This window comes from Gymnoscopelus microlampas (genome assembly GCF_963454915.1).
Source record: "Gymnoscopelus microlampas genome assembly, chromosome: 12".
Lineage (NCBI taxonomy): Eukaryota > Metazoa > Chordata > Actinopteri > Myctophiformes > Myctophidae > Gymnoscopelus > Gymnoscopelus microlampas.
In genome coordinates, this window is record NC_139949.1 from 30,860,968 (window position 1) to 30,881,995 (window position 21,028).

At 40.7% G+C, this 21,028-nt stretch overlaps 1 protein-coding gene across 1 annotated transcript; it reads left to right on the forward strand.

The window, feature by feature from the left end:
* Positions 1-1,554: 1,554 nt before the first annotated feature.
* Positions 1,555-10,724, forward strand: cchcr1 (coiled-coil alpha-helical rod protein 1). The gene is made up of 19 exons (XM_084074038.1): positions 1,555-1,818; positions 2,095-2,389; positions 2,592-2,759; positions 3,138-3,255; positions 3,755-3,949; positions 4,028-4,191; positions 4,324-4,438; positions 5,052-5,162; positions 5,451-5,594; positions 5,881-5,991; positions 6,432-6,538; positions 6,788-6,900; positions 6,994-7,066; positions 7,708-7,826; positions 7,929-8,117; positions 8,363-8,464; positions 9,611-9,762; positions 9,845-9,986; positions 10,197-10,724. The coding sequence occupies exons 1-19, from the start codon at positions 1,758-1,760 to the stop codon at positions 10,325-10,327; spliced, it is 2,610 nt and encodes an 869-aa protein (XP_083930164.1). The 5' UTR covers positions 1,555-1,757; the 3' UTR covers positions 10,328-10,724.
* The last annotated feature ends 10,304 nt before the right edge of the window (positions 10,725-21,028 follow it).

Consider the following 21,028-nt stretch of genomic DNA (forward strand, 5'->3'; position numbering starts at 1 on the left):
CAACTCATTAATAGGTACATGATGTACCATCTAACGGTAACCCATGGAGTTAGTTCTGATGACGGTCGACCTAACCTCACGGCACCCGGCGCCGCTTTTCCACACACATTTACCACAACTTCTCCCATTTCCCACACAGTTTAGTTTAAGAATTTATTTCTACAGTTGTTCCCAAACATTTTGTCTCGAGAGTCGAGACCCGAAAGAGAAATTTGACGTTTGGCCGGGACCCAAAACTAGTGAAAAAAGAGCAAATCTACATGCTCACAACGCATCGAGCTTGCACTGCCTTGCAGATCTGCTATTTTCACTAGGCTACTTCTTACATTTGTTTTCTAATTTTTGAATTTCTTTAACTATTTTTATTTTGTTCATGAAAATGTGTGCATTTTGTGTACGTTTTTAGAACAAAAAAATAATAATAATGAATGACAACATTAAGGAAACGGGCTCCAACGGGCTCCAGCCCGTGAATCGCTAGCCACGGCCATTAAAAAAATATGTTCAGGCGATTCTGGAATATGGAGTGAAACGAAATGAAAATTCAGGCTGAGTGTCAGGCTACTGCGACCCACAAGGTTTGGGAAACAGTGCTCGGGGGACGCCCAGGGATCCAATCACTTTCAACCACTTAATCCATTTATATGTTGTCTATTCAAAAATAGCAGCGCGGCACGAATTTTAGAAGATTTCTGAAAAATATCGAAAATATTTGGAAGATTTTTATTTTTTTATTTTTTTTATAAATCTTCTCTTCTGTGGGTCCCTGGCACGAAACATGTTAAGATGGGGGTCCGCGGCCAAATATACATATATATATATATATATATATATATCAATTTATTTGGGGGTCCTAATTGACTTGAAACGTTTTGAGACCACAGCTACAATATTAGCCCTGAAACATGACATGTCATATCATTATCATGACAGTCATGGCGCAACTTGTTCCTGTTTTTTTAAAAATGTCTCTGTCTCCAAGTTTCACATTTTAAATATAAAGTGCTGACCCCACGGCCATAGATGTAACAAGTTGAATCGCTTTGGTCTAAGTACCCGTGTCTTCCGTATTGTTCAATAAAAAGCATTTTAATTCGATCGCCAGCCATTTTCTCATAAAGTGATATATGTATCAGAGTGCAATACACCTCCCAACCAATAAAGTCGCGTGGTTGAAAGCATATGAAGGAACTTTTGAGAAAATGGCCACCAATCGGATTAAAATGCTTTTTATTGAACAATACGGAAGATACACGTACTTAGACCCAGACGATTTAACTTGTTACATTTGTGGCCGTGAGGTAAGCACTTTATATTTAAAATATGAACGTTAATGTAGATGTACGGGTTGTAAATGGAGAAATTTTAAAAAACAGGAACAAGTTGCACCATGACGCTACTGACAGACGAGGGTCATGTGAACCATGGCTACTACTACAATATATTCTCCACCGTTCTCTCCGCATTGGCAATGTTTACTTCCGCAATCACCACGACGACTCTCCCGTGATGCAATGCGCGAGTCAAACGGCAGAAGGAAGGTTTTGCAGTGATGTGATTGTTGTAGTGCTGTATGTGTTTGGATTATTGACATGTTGCACGTTTCTAGTTACGAGTACCGTGTACTTTTACAGTTCGCCCAGCTGTAAGAGAGGCGAATAATTCAACCGACGCAAAGTTAATGCAGTGGTGAGTGTGGTAACGTTAACTAGGTAACGCGAATAGCGGCGGGACAACAAACCACATAAAGATTAAGAATGGAGAGACATTTTGCGGAAAAGGAAAAGCTGAATGTCCCCGAAGACTTCATTGCACCAAGTAAGTAGACTACTACACCATTGTTTAAATATCTTACTTCCAAAGGTTGACTTATCGTTATCGGACCAGCAATGGACTACTGGTGGGTCAATGTGACAACACTAGGTTGTACGTCTTAGTAGTTTGTCACTGTACTGTACTGACATGGATGTCCTTTATTCAGAGCAGAGGACATAATAACCTGAAACCATGAAAAAAATACCATTTGCATGTATGAAATGTGCCCACAATGACTGCCTGGACCAGTATACATTCAAATCAAGTTGTGTTATTTAGGGAACGTGCAGAAGACCCTGGTGCCCCCATCTCATTTCATGTCAAGTGTTCAGTCTGCGTCTGCATGGATACCTAGAGGTACCCTTAACCAAGGGACAGCACCTGTCTCCTGGATGACACCAACGCTAACATCAACATCGCCAGTGTTTCCTGGTCCGTCCGATCCATGGCTTGCTATAACTCAAGCTCAGCAGGAAATCCTGAAATTAAAAAAGGAAAACCAGATGATTTTGATGTTGCAAGGAGACGGCACAAGGGGGCAGAACCCTACAGATCACCAGATCACCAGAGCAAGGTAAGAATAGCAGAGTGAGCTTGTCGATTGGCTATTTTTGGTGTAGAGGGGGAAAAGCGCAAGTACAGAGGCAACTCATTTCCAGTTTACTAGCACTGTAAGGATAGAGGGTTTAAGCGGTTAAATGCTGTGTATTTTATACTGTACATGCATCATCTCTACGTGGAGGAATATGAGTCTTCTGAATTCTTCTCGTTCACAGATGTGAGGAGAGAAGTGAGCAGTGGTCCAGATGGGACACAGAATGGCGACAGGAAGTGGAGAAGTACAAGGCTGAGAGTGAGAGACTGAGAGGACAGGTGGACGCATTGAAAGAGTCTGCAGGGAGGCACAGGGATGAGATGCGAGACAAAGAGAGTACCCTCAGCAGGTAATCTGTCCATGTAGTTAAGGCTCAGTGAAATTATGTGAACTTGGGTTTGCACAGATCTGGATAAGAATAATCCTTTCGGCAGAGTATGTTCACATGCATGGATTTGGGGGTTTTGTAGGATGTTGAACACAATCCCCCCAAAAATATAAAAATAGGAAAACAAATTTGAAATGGAAAGCAAAAACAAAAGAAGAGTGCCTTGGTGGGCAGAATCAACACAAAATAGGAAGAGTACAGACTGTAAATATGCCTGTAGCATTATTTATTACATTAATGTGTGGTTTGACTAAATGAACAATAAAGCTTCTTGAATCTTGAAAGGCATTTGTGAAGATGTGGCATTTGTGATGTCAACCATTATCTTCTGTACTGTAGGCAGAGTCTTGAAATGGAGGCAATGCGTGATGAGCTGTGCAAGGCCAAGACTCAACTGAACCAAATCCGACTGCAGCTCAATCAGAGCAGGGAGGACAAGGATAAAATAGCCTCCCAGGTAATACCCTACCCACAGTACGGTTCAGTACATGGAAATATCAAAGTATGTAGTCAACTCACTTGTAAATTGTTGGGAAGCTTTGATTCAGCCTCAGTGTATTCAGTTAACCACTTCAGCCTGATTTAAACATAGTAATAATTCGGTCCCCACTCCTTTTGGGGTATTTTTGTCACTGTATATTTGCACATCTGTGAAATTTGGCCTAACTATTAGGAGCTCTATTAGTACAGCTCTCGGGGAGCAGTTAGGGGTTAAGTGTCTTGCCCAGGGACACTTCGACTCAAAACCGGGGACCTTTCTGTTTGGCCTCTCTACCCACTCAGCTATGGTGTATGATAGTGTTGTGTAACAAAAATAGCCGATCTACAAACTCACAGTGCTATGCAAGGTCACAACAAGCTGGCGTCCAAAATAGGGACACCAGCTTGAGAATGGTTAATATTCTCCCTATTTAATAATTTAGCCTTGCATTGAACAACACTGTCTCCGTATTCAGCTTGAAAGACTAGAAGGGGAGTATGCAGAGGAAATGCTAAGGCTGAAGAGAGACACAGAGAGGAGCAAAGAAGAGGCTGAGAGGATGGGTCTGAAGGCTGAGATGGCCAGGTTGCAGGCAGGCGATGAGGCCAAACAACATAATGTTAAACTGGCAGAACAACTGGAGGAATCCCGGAGGAAGCGTGAGATCGAGGTTAGTGGAGCGCATTTATTTACACTGTATGCGAGGGAAGTGATTGCTTTTTAAAATTGTTATACATGTTTTGTCTAGCTGCAGCAGTTGATTGATGCCCACATCATAGAACTGGCATCTGCAAGACAAACAAATGGCGATCTACAGGGTCGACTTAATTCCGTGACCTCAGAAGTAATGCAGTTGAAAAGCAGTCTGATGGAGGTGTCTGCCGATAGAGTTGGCCTGAAAGAGAATCTAAGGTGCCGTGTTCAATCTAAAATAGACATAATGGCCACTGTTATGCTGTGTTTTTAATTAAAAATTTAAAGTGCATTGTACAAAGATTCCCTGATATTGATTGGATATTGTCACTTCTTTTTTTTATTCCCCAGCCAAATGGGAGAGGCGTTTGAGACCCAGTCGGCAACGTTGCAGAGTCTTAGAAATTACATTGGACAGCTTGCCCCTGAGAGAGGAGAGCAGGAGAGACTAACTGAAATGGTTGAGGTAGAGAAATCAATGCACTGTTCTGTACAATGACAAAAGAGTGCATGTTGGAAACACCGTTCCCAGCAGTGATTAAATATTTTATATTGTGGATTCAGAAAGTATGCTGTAAGTTTTAACATTAACCACTTAAACTACATCGTACAAGACAGTGAAAATAGCTGATCTACAAGCTCACAGCGTTGTGAGCGTAGTAGATCGGCTATTTTTTTTTTTTTTTAAAAACATGTAAAATTAATGCTAATGTGTGTATGGTACTTGCTAGGGTTGCTCGATTATGGCAATAATCATAATTATTCTGGTCAATACTAAGATTGTGATTATTTAACGTGATTAGACATTGACTTTATAAACATAAACAATATTCTTTCGTCATAGACCATATGACCTTGTGGTGCATTGTGTAACAAATCTTGCACAGTATTGTTGTTCAAGATATCAAGATAAAACAAGCATCATTGAAAAAACAATGTGGCACAATAATAGTTTTATCTTGATTATCTTCATAATTGTGGGACGCCACTAGTGTAATTCAAATTCCATTAAGTGAGCATCCCTAGTTCAAGATATGGTTGATGTGTATTGTGGACGTAACTTGAATCTCATTTCGTAGAGGCTGAATAAGGAGAAAGATGCCCTTCAGATGACCACAGAGCTTTTGACAGTTAGACTAAACTCTGCCAATGAGATATTGGCCCTCCAAGAGGAGAAAATTGTTAAAAGTGTAAGTCAATTTAATATTTCAGTGGAAATGCATTTCATTTCACTAATCAAATGAACCACCATAAGTTCAGCATTATATGATACAATGCTTGCCACGTTTCCCTTCACTTGATGGTGTTACTATAGCGCTACATATTTCAATTGAAATGATATATCAACCACTTCCATACTGTATAATGACCCAAAATAAAAGTGGCAAAGCTCCTGTTAAAGGTGTGTGTGTGTGTGTGTGTGTGTGTGTGTGTGTGTGTGTGTGTGTGTGTGTGTGTTTTAACACCATTGTCCACAGACGTTGTCAGACCCTCTGCTGAAAACGGGTTCCAAAGGACTACGAGTTCTACAGCTCTGGAGAGAGAAAGTCTTCATGTTATGTGTCCAGCTTCGCTCAAAAGACATTGAACTAAGAGCAGAGAAGGACAGACTCCTCTCAACGGTATGAAGACTCACACAGCTGAAACATGAGATAACGCATAAAGTGGCATAAGGACATACAGTACCGTGTTGTTGATTGTTATTATTATACTTTTTTAACCCATTAAAACCGCGAAAGCATCTGTGTCATATGAGATTTTTGCGTTGGCTATTCAAAAACATTTTTTTTTAAAAATAATGTAAGAACTACTGGTTTAGAAGGCATTTGTAGAATCAGCCTCAGGTCTTAATGGGTTAATGCTTCTGTAATGTTAGAATATGCTGTTTGGTTGTTGTGTGGTGTATAGATACAGTCCATGGAGCAGCAAGTCAAACAGGAACAGTACCAGGCTAGTGTGATCCAACACAGTCTGCATGACAGGATTGCTGAGCTGGACCTGGAGAGAGTGGCCAGGGAGGTTTGTGCAAGAAGAAATCATACAAGTCTCTTTCTTGACTCATTATTTCAGAATAATCTATGGTTTCTTAGGAATGGGACAAATAAAATGTCTGTTTCTCTACGTCAGCTGTTTACAGCACATGACAACATTTTTTTTTAATCAAAAGTTGGGAAGTTTGACACTAATCTTATACTTCTTCATACAATGGTGTCACGGCAGAAAGAATTGCCATTCTACAATCTCACAGGGCATTGCCGGACATCCCAATGTGAGCTTGTATATCTGCTCTTTTAGAAAACATTTTGAAAAACGTTATAATGACATGCCCAAAAGGGGGATGCCAGTTGCCAGGATGAAAGTGGTTAAGAAGACAGCTGAGTATTGAACTGTTTTCATAATTTTGTATTAGGTTTTGTACAAATGAATCTGATAGCAGCATATGGGGGTTGTCTTCCCAGACAGTGAAACAGGACCTGGCCCAGGTTGTCAAAGAAAACTTAGAACTGAAGTCCCAGAGTCAGAAAGCAGACTCTGATATGAAGACCTTGATTGAAGCATTCCAGAGGTAAGTGTAAGTTTACCTTCATACAGTGGGTTGATCCCGTTAATCAATAATGAGCAAGTGTGATTAAATAAATTGGATCAATAACAGACTGGAAGACGGCTTGTACATTAACATTCCATAGAGAGCCAGAGCATAGTAAGTTAGTAACCACCACATACCTACCAAAGTGTAAATGCCTTTGTATAATGTCTGAACCACATTACAACACATACAGTACTTTTACTGGATGAATATCTTTGTACTCCATAGATTCAGGGTTGAATTTGAGGCCAAAGTGGCAGAAGTGGACGCAGCTCAAGCACGACTCAACATGTTCACCCAAAGGCTAATGTTTGCTAAACGAAGAGTACAGACAATCCAAGGTATAGTTGCAGACAGTGATAACAATAACACATCAAGTTCATGTGTGTCAGATTTTTTTTTTAACTTGAAGTTATTATATTGTTGCTTCACAGGGCTGATAATGAGGAAGGTGGCTCTGCAGAAAGTACAGCAGTCCGCTAAAATGACAGACCAGGCTGATGACAGGTATGAGTTTATCAGCTGTATACCTGTCAGCAACAAGCTGACCATATTACACAAGTATGACATACTGTAAGAGCAAAACGGCCATTGTGTGAATATGGTCAATTGGTGTCCAGCCTAACTAAAGACGTTGGAAGGTTGCATTGGAATAGCATTCATATAAGCAAGACAACTGTGTTTTGCTTACATGAGGATTTAGCCCAAATACGTTGTCAGCAAATACTGTCCTTTGTTATCCACTGGAACTGTTAGCTCACAAGGTGAACAGTGCAGGAGTTAAACAGGATATAGGATAGAAAAAATAATTACAATGACATCAGCTGTTCAATATATGTTTAATCTGCAAAGAAATGCTCATAATTAAATCAGAATAAACAGTTGTGCTATACTGGCCTCTAGCTTTTACGGCAACCTATTATTAGTCTAGTATTCTCCTGTCGATTGTACAGTTTTGACCAATTGCGCTGTTCTAGTAATTTTGGCACACAGTTACAGTCCTGTTAAAGAATCATTACAGTACATGTAAACATAGCCATAGCATCCCTACTTAAAAGGTCTTGTTTTTGGACTTGCTTGTATGTTTTTCTGCCCCTCTGCCTTCCTCATTGCATCATCACCTTTCTTTGTCTGCGTTAAATGGGCAGTATCAGAAGCCTCCAGGCAGAGGTTAACTCGGTGTGTGAGGAGAGAGACAACTTGACGCTGGAGCTGAAAAGAACCCCAGAGCTCATTGAGAACGCTGTGGCTGATCTTAGAGAGCAGTGTGAGCATTTTGTACAACTCTGTACGCATCTTTACACTCTCCACCACCAGCAACGTATATCTTGGTTTTTAGTTACATTGCATCTCTCCATGTGCCTTCCAGTTGAGAGTAAACTGCGGCAGCAGCGACAGGAGTTGGAACAGAGTCAGGCGGAGCGCCATGAGGCGGTGTCTGGCAGAGAGGAGGCGCAGCAGAGACTGCAGCATCTCCAGACACAGCTGGAGGAGACTAACGTCAACCTGGCACAACTCCGTTCAGAGCTGCACACCCAGCGGGAACACAGTGAACAGGGTCAGACAGACATGTCACTCTGGCCTTATACCCACATGACATTGATTATTTCATTACATGTATTCAGTCAAATATTTTGGTGGTGGTTGTTGTTTCTTCTCTCTCTCTCTCTCTCTGACGATTCTTCCTCAAGAAATGTGTTAAGATTCAGTGCATCTCCCCCTGAGGTAGATTGAAAAACAGGCTGGACTATGTTTCTCATTACCTGAGACGCTGAAGTGTTTGTTTTTGTTGTTTCTCATCAGCCCTGCGGGAGACGGTGTCTGAGACGCAGAGCCGCTGTGCCGAGCAGCTGAGGGAGATGGAGGCTCAGCTTAACAGTGCCAGGAGAGAGCACACTAAAGCAGGTATGAAGGCATCAATCAGCCACCAAAGCCTGATATATCGTTGCGTCAACATTTTTAAAAGTTGAACATTTGTCTCATAGTATTCCAGGGCCTTCAGTCTCACTATAACATACTGGGCACTTCCTTATTATTATTATTGCAAACTCGCAAACTTAACGAGTAGGCTATACAGGGTCCACTGGGGAGAATATTTAGAGACCTATCCCATCCTCAAAATCTGCACAATCAAGACCACAGAGGGATTGGTTTATTTATACCATTATTAAAATTCACTATTTTGCGCGTCTTAAGTACCAGGTCTTATGACTTAACTTAATCCAATGCTGTTTTGCTTTTTTGAGTGGCCTCCACGTCTTAAGTTAAGTCATAAGACCTGGCACTTAAGACGTGCAAAATAGGGCCCAAGATATTTCTATTTCATCTAGCATAATAAATTGATATTTGATCACCTAAAAAAATTACATACCACGACAATTCTTCTTCTAAGAATAAATTTGACTTACTGCCTACGATGGTTAGAGACTATGGGACTTATTTTTTTACTTGGCGCAATGCAGCTTTAGCGGAAGTGCTTGTGTTAATAGCGCAGGTATCCTTTATACGTTTTGCACCCCCTTTGTCTAAATCATGCGCCTATTTAGCGCGGTGTGTTGGTCCTTAAACAAAGTGTGGTCTGGTACAATCAGAGCACACTGCTATCTTATGCCCAGACCTACATGCAATTTGTGCTTTGCGTTTAGAGCAGCCAAAAGCTGAAAGCACAAACGTTTCCTTAGTATTTACACAGCCCACCATTGGGATTAAGATGCGACTCGGTGGCTTCTTAAACAGTTAATTGAAATACAAGAAACCTAAATTGTTTTTGTGCTCAAACGGCGACCAATGAGTACAATGTGATTGCTATGATTGTCTGTTCTCTCTCTGGCCATTTCTCCCTGAGAAATGTGTTAAGATCATTGCATCTCCCCCTGAGGTAGATGTAAAGCAAATTAATCAGTGGAATTATTTCCATAAATTGATTATTCTCACTTATCAGATTATTGTGTGCAATATTTAAACATTAAATAAATAAATATATTTAAACATATATCTTTTCATCCAAATGATTGCTATTTCTCATGACTGTTTCTCTCGTGCTTCTTGCAGTGATGACTTTGAGACAGTTTGAGAGGCACGCAGCGAGGGAACGGGATCAGGAGAAGGAAGGGCAACATTTGCAGAGTGAACGCACAAAGAGAGAGTTCGAGGATTTGCATAAGCGACTGAGACAGAAGGACAAAGACAAAAACGTACTCTTGGTGAGACATTTAATGCAACGCCAAGGCATTAATGATAAACCTCTGTCATGTTGTCTTCATTTGACTGAATTGTGTTCTATAGGCCACTATTCATCAGAGAGGACTGATGAACGAGTACAAGAAAGCTCGCACTACGGTGCTGCAGCACTCGACTGCTCTTGGGGAACAAGCACGGCCTTCAGAGAAGAATGTTGTCAGAGGGGAAACCCAGCTCCATGCCAAAGGTAAAGCTGCAACACATTGTGAGGTTGTAGATCTGCTATTTTCGGTGCGCGATACCCGCACGCAACAAAGTATAACTCAGGCCTAACCTCCTTCCTCAACATAGCCACTGTTACATTGTCTATTCACACCACTGACCAGGAAGTAAGGTGAGACTTTTTCAATCTGTCATTTGACTAAACCTGACCAATGGTCTGTTTGTGTTCTGTCAGAGACACTCCTGTCTGTGCTGGATGACCTCCAGGCTCTCAGTGCTGCCGTTATCAACAGTTCAGAAGACTCCGCTGAGGAGGGGGGACATGTGGACAGTGTAGGGCCACCCGTAGCCAATCCACACAGCTGATAGTCAAGTAAGGTTTTCAACATCCATCACTGCTTCGACGATTCAGTGATAATCGCCAAAGCAGTGATAGGTTCGAGCAATAAAAAGGTCTTCATATGACTAATACCCAGCAAATCAATGAGTCTGGAAAGGCAGGATTAGTTTTTGATTGTCTGCAAGGCCAGACCAGACACTGATGACTTCATAGAGTCAGTGGGCTTTTCCTTGTGCCTCTGTGCAAAGTGGAGCCTGACAGGAATATCAAATAAATAAAGAACTTGGCTCCATCATCTGCACTGGTGTGGAAGACCGATGAACACACTGAGATGGGATCTGTAGTATTTTAAGCTTTACCATGCTTTTTTGTCAAGTATGTTTTGTAAACGTGATCTAATAAATTATTTTTCATAGTTATGAATATTTGCATGAATTATTGAGACAATATTTGACAGAGTGGAATGATTTACAGAAGTCATGTTCTGTAAATCTTGAGGTCATAGTTGGTTTACACCTCAACAAAGGAAAAAAAGTGAAAAGGTTAAAAAGCCTTTATTCAGATGACTATTTCATCATTGAAATGAGTTAAAGCGTGTCCGGGATAACCCATGCGTAGCAGCCCCACACCCGCCTTCAGTGTTGTTTACACCTCCTCTGCCATACCAGATGTCTAGTCTGACTCATTCTGTTACTAACAGGATCAAAAACACTAAATAATAATAATAAATACATTACAATTACATTACAATACAATACAATTATAAACTTTATAATGGAAATATTTGCGTGGCTTTGGTGTCGTCTATACAGTATATGCAGAAAACATCTCAACAGCATTTAGTGTTTGCCTCACTTGCATGTGTACTAGTAATTAGGCTGCTGTTACATTATGTCATGAAATTTACATTGTCCATGTTTCCAAATGTGTTCATGGCATTACCTAAAAAGAAAATGTTGCTTCCAAACATTGGTTGAACACATAGTGTTGATAACCACTTTTACCAATCCATTTTCATAATGAACAGTAGGTGTCAATATCTGTGGGATGTCAATAGCCTTCATTCCAGTAGCAATAACTGCAAATAAGAATCTAAATGTGTGTTGATATTTCTTTACCAGCAGAGGGCAGTGTTATTAAATAAATCGGATGATTTTTAGTCTCTGTTTTTTATTGATTTGTGGTTAGATACAGTTTCTTTATTTTGAGAATAATGAAGTCGAACATGAAGATCAGGACTATGAATGTATGCACAATAAACTACATTACATAACAATAACATACAGGCAATAGATGAAGGTTCCTAGTCTGACAAGAGTATGGGTGAGAATAATCCACAGACATCCCATACCCTGAAGAAGGCAGTTAGCTGCCGAAACCTTGGTTTTTATCACTCTGCGTCCAGAATAAAATATTGGCACTTTGGCTACCACTGTGTGCGGCCACTTTATTGTCTCTTGAAGACTATCATGAGAATAATCCACAACCATAGGCCTACTTGATTTAAATGTAAAATAACCACACAGAGGAATCTCGCCCTCCAGCATGCCTCTCGCAAACATGTTAATGTCAACACAGTCAATTAGTTTCTGATAACGCAGAACTGTTGCTCCATGCAATGCATAAGCCAGGTAAAAAGAAAATGCATCAGTTCACTTTCCTCAGCTGGGCTGGAAGATTAGTACCATAGCAAAGCGAAATAACATAGTAACTTATGAATAATTGAGCAGAGGAATGGAAGGGAGACAAGCTCTCAGCTCTCATTGTATTAACAACGCAGAATTAATGGCATGTAAAATAAGTGAGTGGGATGAGCAAGTTGGTGCTCCTAGCATACAAAACTCACTCATGTGCCAATCTCTGCAGTCCAAGCAAACAACCTTGGATCACTGCATTCTGGCTCTAGTTGGCTCAGACAAAGTACACTCTATAAGTATACGTTATCTTCATTGATTTAGAATTTTACAAAGGCCTGTAACTGTGTTCCAAGGTCCTGTCATATGCCTCACTTATGACCCGTCATACCACAGTGTTGTGCGCCTAAAATAGCCAGTATACAAGCTCACGACACATCGCACGGCACTGTTGTACGACAAATATAATTTCTCACTCCTTTTATTCAGTAAACACATTTGTACATGCTAGAGACTGTTTTTCTTCAGTTTTCTTTCCTGGGGCTTTATTCAGAGTTCACATGATTCATATGAAGCTCATAAGTCAAGCTTATTTCACCCATGCAGATTATATTGCTGTCATTGAAAGAGTAGCAAAAGCATTCCTTGAGCTCTTGATGTTTTATGATTTTGCTAGTTTTGCCAGCACTGCATTTTGTATTCCTCTGTGAACTGGCCAGTCTATCAGTTAAAAGAAAAATCCACCGCCTGATGCTCATTTATGAAAGTCCAGATGGCCTGATGGGGAACCTATTATAAACGTCATGTTTCGGCCATAATATATCTTCTGCCCTTCACATATTACCAATATGTCCCCAAACTCTTGTCCTCCCTAGGCCAGTCCTCATTCAAGTGTGTTGCAGACAGACAACACACTTTGGACTATGCCTTAAAACAGGACACTTTCGCCTCCCTATATACACTTTCAAAGACACTAGAACACTATACTATTGTTGAATTTTACAGTATACTTCTCTTGTTACCTGCTCCTGTTTTGGTAATTTTCCATGTATTGTAGTATTTTGTATTAGTATTATCCATCTGTGCTCCTCATCATGTTTACTGTGCATTTATTTTCTCACAATTAGGCTTCCCTATGAGAGGCTTGTTGCCAGGGTATAATTGTAATTGAGAATTTGTTCTTCGTTGACCTTCCTGGTTAAATGAATAAATCCTGCTTTCATTAGTCATAGTGTCAATTAATATGTATCGTTAATTAACATCAGCTCTGCATTCTGTACTCCCAAAGTCATATTTAGCACCATGCAGATATTGCCAAGTATTGTGGAGAAAGCATTCCATTCCTTTATTTGGTATTTGGAAGAGAATATTACTGTGGACGCATCACTTATGGTATGTACCTTGGATTGTGCGCCCCAATCCATATTTTGTCAAAGTTCTTGCGGACCTGAGGCCGGAGCAAACTTGGTGCTGTGTGTGTGAGGCTGATGTGATCCATTAAGTCAGTGGAGTCCACCACCAGCGCTGTGTGCTGGATCAGAGGATGGTGGATGGTTGAGCGCTGCCGTTGCAGGCCACGCTACAGGGTAAAACTTCAGCCAGAGAGGCAGCCAAGTAACCCTATTTATAGATGTAGGCTGTCTGGGGCATTGCTTGGGGGAATGCGGTGAACTGGACTGTCCAATCTTCAAACTGAATGCCAGCGGCACTTTTACAGTATTATACTACAGTATTTTGCTGTTTCCCTGTAGTGAGTTAGAATGAGGCTAATCCTTATCTTGTGTGTTGTTGAAGGTCAAGCAAATGCTGTGTACTGACCACTTAGAACTTATGTAAAAAGTTACCAAAACAGTCAACTCTGTGAATGAAAAGTATGGCTCAAGTCAACCATTCTTTATGTTCCTACACAAATGTAGCCACTAGCCAGATGGACTTGTTTGGTTACATTTGTACACTCTTGGTGTTAAACTAACACAAAGTATGTATAGTATGTGTATAATGAGCACTGTTGTTTTTCATCACACATTGACCATAGAAGGCTTTTACAAAGGAAATGGTTTGCACATGGAGGGGTCAGACAGCTGCAGTTAAAGACAGGGCAACAGATCGTTTAAACACTGGAAATTAAAACAATGTGAAAACACAGTAGTAGCCTGCCTACGGTATATTATGTTATAATTTGGCATTCTCATAAACAACTAGAAAAAGTGCTCCTCGGAGCACAAGTCTCCGCCAGGTCAGCTAGGTTATTATGGCCTCCTGGTGGCGCTATAATAGGCCAATGTGAAAAGGGTGCCGTTTCTTCTTAGGCCTTGCACGGCAATCAGACACTGCATTCATGAGTTGAGGCATTTTGTTCCAAAAATGTGGTTTGCTAAATTAGACCAGCTGGTGGCGCTATAACAGGCTAATGTGAAAAGGGTGGCATTTCTTCCTCGGCCTAGTGGGAATGTGTGTGCAAAATTTCACAGAAATCGCACACTGCGTTCATGATTTGAGGAATTTTGTTCAAAACAGACCTATCCTGTTAACTTTAGAAGCCAATGTTAGCCAAGTAGGATAGAATATGAAGTACATCCATCTTGATCAAATGACTATAGAGAGACCGATTTGCGTGATTTTTGAACAGAATCTGAAGGAGTAAGAGCAAAAAATGTGTTTTTCAAAACTCAGCCTCCTGGTGGCGCTCTAAAAGGCATATGTGAAAAATGCGTGGCAAAGGTTTTTCCTTGGCCTCTAAGGAGTGTGCATGCAAAGTTGCACGCAGATCGGTGCAGTTATAGCTAAAAACGTGAATCGGCCTGTTATAGCGCCACCATGAGGCTGATTTGAAAGTTTTCAAGTGACAATTCTTCCTGGGCCAAGTGGGAATGTACGTGGAAAATTGCACGGAAAGTGCATGCTGCGTTCATGATTTGAGGCATTTTGTTCAAAATGAACCAATCCTGCTAACTTTGGAAGCCAATCTTAGCCAATCAGGATGGAATATGGAAAATCGGACAGATCCGTGTTGATCACGTGGCTATAGAGATACTGTGTACCGATTTGTGTGTTATTTGGAGAAAATCTGTAGGAGTAACATTAAAAAATGTGTTTAGCAAAAGTCGGCCTCATGGTGGCGCTATGACAGGCTGATCTGAAAAATGTGGGGCAGAGGTTCTGCTGTGGCATCCAGGGAGTGTGTGTGTGCAGTTTCACAGCGACCGGGCCAACGGTGGCGGAGATTAGCTGGTCGCAGACAGAAGGACGGACGGACGGACGGACGGACGGACACACGGACGGACGGACGGACGGAGGGTAAAACATACTCTCTCGCCATGCCTATCGGCCTGGCGGAGACAATAAATATATGGTTTATATAAATGTTGGAAAATGGTGTTTGAACAGCAACATTCAGTAATCATAAAGTTGAGCAGTTTTGTGATGTCAGGAGTGGAAGAAGTCCACCTTGGTAAACTCACTCAAACTCTGTATAAACAAATACAAGGATACTTATATCATCAATATACCTTTATTTTCATTGTTAACAGTAGAGAGGCATTTACAAAGTACATTTAGGCCAATATTGTTCCAGGTATGGTTAATGCAGTATACAACTAGCAACTTCCTCCACTCGTGATGTCATTACTCTGCAGTTCCATTCTGCTACCTGTGCAGTCACCTTTACAGAACTTCTCATTTTAGTCATCCTATATTAGCGGAAAAAAACACCCAGTTCCTTTACAAGCAGGTGCGTAGGCAACACAGTAGGTGAGATGAATCTGGAAAGTGTGTTGAGTTTGCATGTCCCCTAGGGTAGGTACCCTCATAAAAAAACATGCAGTAATCCTGGTCTCTATACTGCCTCCCCCTGGTCAGCCGGGGCACCTGATGCGAGGGCAAAGGAACTGGTTGGAATAACGTGTTCCTTCCACGCGCTACGTCCTAACGGGGAAACTACCCCCTGTCAGGTGTAAGAACCGGCCTGCTAAGTCCTCATGCATTGAAGGAAGCATGAGCTTAGTTCGGGGCTCTCCCCAGGCTGGCAGAGGGAGAGTAGCGGCCAGGATTACAAGCTTAGGAAATTGGCACTGGGTGAAAAATGTGTTACAAAATTGTGGGATAAAAAAATGTAATAAATAAATAAAAGGGACAAGGACTGACATATACAGAGATCTCCATATATGGGCATATCAGTCAGATTGGCGGTGCAATTAGGTGTTCGGGCCGACCCGAACCTCTAGTTTCCATATAATTCCAAATTAACTGATGTTCTAGATAGACTAGTAAAGTATGTAAATATGTAAAGTTGTCCCTTATCTGTTTCCCTCCCTTTAAGCCGTATTTGAAATCAGCTTCCCCTATTTCTAGCCCCCCCAAAAAGATAATTATCCTAGCACTCTGGGTTTTTATGATGTATTATGCAAATTGTGCAATTTTTCATTACAGTATTTGACACAAGCGTGAAATATTGTAAAGTCAGGGTTAAAAGACTTTACAAAGCTGTTCAAGTTCATGGAGAGAGTTTTAGATTGATTCATTTTGGAATCTTTGGGATCCACAAAGTCATTTCAAGTTCCTGGCGATATAAGGAACTTAAATGGTCCCGGAAAGATTCAGTTAATATCATGTAAAAAGTCCATTGTGAATTTGTCTTTAGATGGAACGGGAAAGGCTTGTTTGACAAAGCAGGACATGGATATTGCAAATTGCCAGGCCAATTTATATAATTCTCTAATCACTTTGTCAGCAATATATTCTGCAACTGAAGACACAGGGAATCTTTAAATCAAATTTCCATTATCACTCAGCTCAGCTGCTGCACCTCACGTCTCTGTGGTTATCAGCACTGTACAAATAGGCTTTTCTATTACAGGATTTCAGACCTCTTTTATTATTTCGTTTACAAAAGCTGAGCATATTATTTTGGTACTTCGGACATGTATGTCTTGATCACTTGACCACATATATAGTACCAATTTATGTGACTTTTGGACAAAATATGTAGTAGTAGTAGCAGAAAGTGTGTTTTGAAGTAAACCCTAAATGACAGATAGCCTATGTTGCGTCATGATCCAAAAATATTTTTGATTGTACAACCAATGGTTTAAGAGTTACAGTATAGGCCAAAACTTGAAGTAGCCTGTTGTAGCACCACGATTAGGCCAATTTAAAAGAATTGTGGCAGAGGTTCTTCTTTGGCCTACTGGGATTGTGTGTGCAAAGTTTCACAGAGATTAGCTGTTCACAGACACACGGACGGACAGGGGCGAAAACATAGTCTCCGGCCTTTGGCTGTATGCCCTTTGGCTGTCTGGCCTGGCAAAGACAATAAAGTCATTAGACCTTAACACAAGTTCCAGATCTTTGAACCTACTGTTTTTTTGTAAGCTCCTTCTCTAAGGTTGTATTGCAACCTCTTAACATAAATTAGCACCATCATAATGGTAGAGTGACTGCTACAAGTATGAGATGAAATATAAATACATTGTATTGTAGAGCAAGCTGGTGGCAAGTGGTGAAAACCCTGGATAAAAAAAAAACTGGTCAGTTCAGAGCACTTACAGTACAGTACTTGAAAGAAACTGCATCAACACTTTAATTTGGACATTTTGTTTGGGAACATTAGAAAAGTGAGACTTTGATAGAAATCAATGTGTTCTTTGTATCTTCTCAACTTTCTGACGTGTCATAGTCTGGTTATTCTTGGCTTGTCTTGTCCTGTCCTTGAGACACACAGCTACAAACAATAAGCCAATCTACAAGCTCACAGCGCGTGTTCTTTAAAAAAAAATAATTATGTTTTTGCCTATAATGTCCAATTCCCAAAATAAAGATGGCAGTTTGTAAGTGGTTAATACCATGCATAAAGTAATACATTCAATCACATCTGCTGGATCACCATTCATCAAATAAAACTGGTTGTCCCACTCTATTTGCATTCACTTGCAAACTCATGATGTCTAGACTAAAGCTTGACAGTTTGCTGTTTACATTGGAAGACATTATTTATGACTGGATTTCCCATCTTTAATTAGGCAGTGCCAACCCTCATTTGCTTTATCTGCCCATGGAGAATGAAGCTGTTCATGCATCAAAGTACTTCTTCTGTGCACTTTTCAATTTCCCTAGCAGGCTTTGGCCCTAATGTCAAGTTAAATGTGAAATGCACAACCACATCCAGCATTCGTATGCCTGCCAATGTCCACATGCCAATTTGGAAGTGATGGCCAAACATTAGACACACATTGTCATAAACAATACTTTCAGGTGCTACCACCCAGTACTACTACTACTACTACTACTACTAAGAATAAGAATAATATGAATGATCATAGAAATAAATGAAAAAGTGATTATATTCAAGTCTATTTCTAGTATGTGGCCTGTCTGACAAGATTTCCACTGAATTGAAAAGATTCTGATTAAAAGCAGGCAGACTGGAGTGTTGAAAAACGATTTTGCTGACTTAATTACTCTAGATGGCTGATGTGTCTGACTGTAGCTCTGTGCATGCGCTTCATGGTGCTTTGTGGGACACCGCATTTGCCTGTATTTAGGCCACTCTACTCCCTCAGGCTTACAACTTGTGTGCGTAATTCTGTGGGTTATAACAAGCTATTACTAAATATAAAGCAGAGCCGAGTTCACAGACTCTGACAGATTTGTATTGACAAGTAATATTAAGTATGTGTGCTGCAATGTTTGTATTTATCTGGTTGTCCAATATAGTCTGTGTCTAATTATGTGGTTCAATCCCAACAACATTCAATACCCGAGGCAAACATTTGGAGAGATGTTATGTCACTAACTATTTAGGTTTGTCATCACAGTGCCATTTAAGCTCTTGCTGGCAACGCCAGAACAACACCCTGCTATTAATTGTACCCACCATATGGTCAACACTTTATAAATGCCATTTTTACTTAATAACTCCATAGGAGGTGCTGGAAAGGCATGCTGACATTTACACTCAATTGAGCATTATGAGAGAGAGAGAGAGAGAGAGAGAGAGAGAGAGAGAGAGAGAGAGAGAGAGAGAGAGAGAGAGAGAGAGAGAGAGAGAGAGAGAGAGAGAGAGAGAGAGAGAGAGAGAGAGAGAGAGAGAGAGAGAGAGAGAGAGAGAGAGAGAGAGAGAGAGAGAGAGAGAGAGAGAGAGAGAGAGAGAGAGAGAGAGAGAGAGAGAGAGAGAGAGAGAGAGAGAGAGAGAGATTACTTAGCCACTTGAACCCAATATACTTTGTTGACCTGGATCCCCCAGGGCTCTATACTTGGTCCTCTTCATTTCCCCACCGCTACTCCAAATCTCTTCACTGAAAATAGACAATCTACAAGCTCACAATGCGTCACAACATGATATTTTTGCTGAAGGTTTACCACAGAATAGGGACGGTAGAGTTTGTGTGGTTAAGCAGATCGTTTTTTGCCCCCATTCGGGACAAAGAATAACTTTAAAGATAACCTGAAGACTACCTTACTAAATGTGACTTTGAGTCTTTGGTCAAGATCACCTCACCACCACCTGATTTGGAGTCTCACAACAGCCAGAATGATCTTGTCTTGTTTGAAACCAGAGGGGCTCATGATGCAGTGCTGCCTGCAACAGCAGCAGCACAGGGCTGCAGTAACCTGTCTGTAGTTTGCCATAGAGCTGTGTAGTGGTGGCCTCATCTGCCATCTGTGAGCTCACTGCACCCGCAGACTAACCTGTAGTGAAGAGAGTGATTAATAGCCAGACATCATTATCACATAATTCTTTACAATATATGATTTCATAAAAAGAAGACGTATTTCAAGCATAATTTATCGTCAGTACAATGCTATGTTTATTAATTTTGCTAGTAGTTTATCCTATTGCAGACTTCACTTTGGAGCACAAAATTTCCCTGACATATTGATGATGTTAGATTCATAGCCATCTTCTGGTATCTGGTTTGGTTTTGAGATGGTAGTGCTTCCTAAATGTTTCATGCCTTCCATCAATATTTTGAACCACTTTTGTTGCACTTGCTGTATTGTGCAGGAGCACTATCAGTCAGACAACATTGCAAATGATCATAGTTGTATGCCAAATCAGCCTGATTCAAATCAATAAACACTGACTGTGTGTCCTATTCTGCTGCACTGGTTACATCACTCTTAACTGGAAGCTTTGATTTCAGCCCCTCCACACAGACCACAGAAAACAGCCATGTCTAACAAAACGTATATACAGAGATTGCACCAGCCTTTATTTGACATGGGAAAGAGGAGTGATAAAAGGCCTGGGAGGGTAATAAGATTGTGCTGATTGGTCAGCTGCCTTATAACTTCTTGGGCTGATATGGCAGCTGGCCAATCAATGCTAGACTAGTTAAGGCGTATCTTCCAGAGGAATGACCAGTCAGTGCAGAATGAGTCAGAGATGTTTTCTGTTGGACTTTCTGAGTTGTGTTTCCGATTTACAAGCAACAAGTTGCAGAATGCTACTCATCATTGTATCTTTAAACATGGATGAAAATCTGCTGCCATACATGATACTGTAACTAAGGAAGGTTTGGTCATATACAGTTGAGAAGACACTGTGTGTGTATATTCTCTCTCTCTCTCTCTCTCTCTCTCTCTCTCTCTCTCTCTCTCTCTCTCTCTCTCTCTCTCTCTCTCTCTCTCTCTCTCTATATATATATATATATATAGTGTATATATATATATATGTATATAGCCTATAGGCTATTGTGCTGTTTCAAATGGGGTTGAAATTGTTTATTAGAGTTAGCTATAATTCATAAGAATAATGGGCTGGATGTGAGGTTTATTAATTTATGATCGGATACAGGCCAAAAAAACGTAACCAAAATGTATATAAATCACATACTGCATTCACTACTAGGCTACTTAACTGAACAATGTTCTGTTACTGCACTGCCGCCAAACAGTAGATCAGTGGCTGCGCCGTTTCACACACATGCAGCACAACTCTGCAGTGACGTGAGGACGGAGGTTGCTCTTCTAATCCAACGTCAGATCAAGTTTGATAAACGTCCCCATGCATTGCTGGCCCAATTGGATGATCCTCATTCACAATAAGACCAGCTTCTCGCTCCACCACCATCTTTGAGATAAATCAGTGCCTTT

What these genes read in the sequence shown, in the direction of transcription:
- cchcr1 (XM_084074038.1), top strand. Translation starts at nt 1,758, where the DNA reads ATGGAGAGACATTTTGCGGAAAAGGAAAAGCTGAATGTCCCCGAAGAC. An exon ending in CACCAGATCACCAGAGCAAG is followed by an intron (nt 2,390 to 2,591) that starts GTAAGAATAGCA and finishes TCTCGTTCACAG; the next exon opens with ATGTGAGGAGAGAAGTGAGC. An exon ending in ACAGACCAGGCTGATGACAG is followed by an intron (nt 7,067 to 7,707) that starts GTATGAGTTTAT and finishes TTAAATGGGCAG; the next exon opens with TATCAGAAGCCTCCAGGCAG.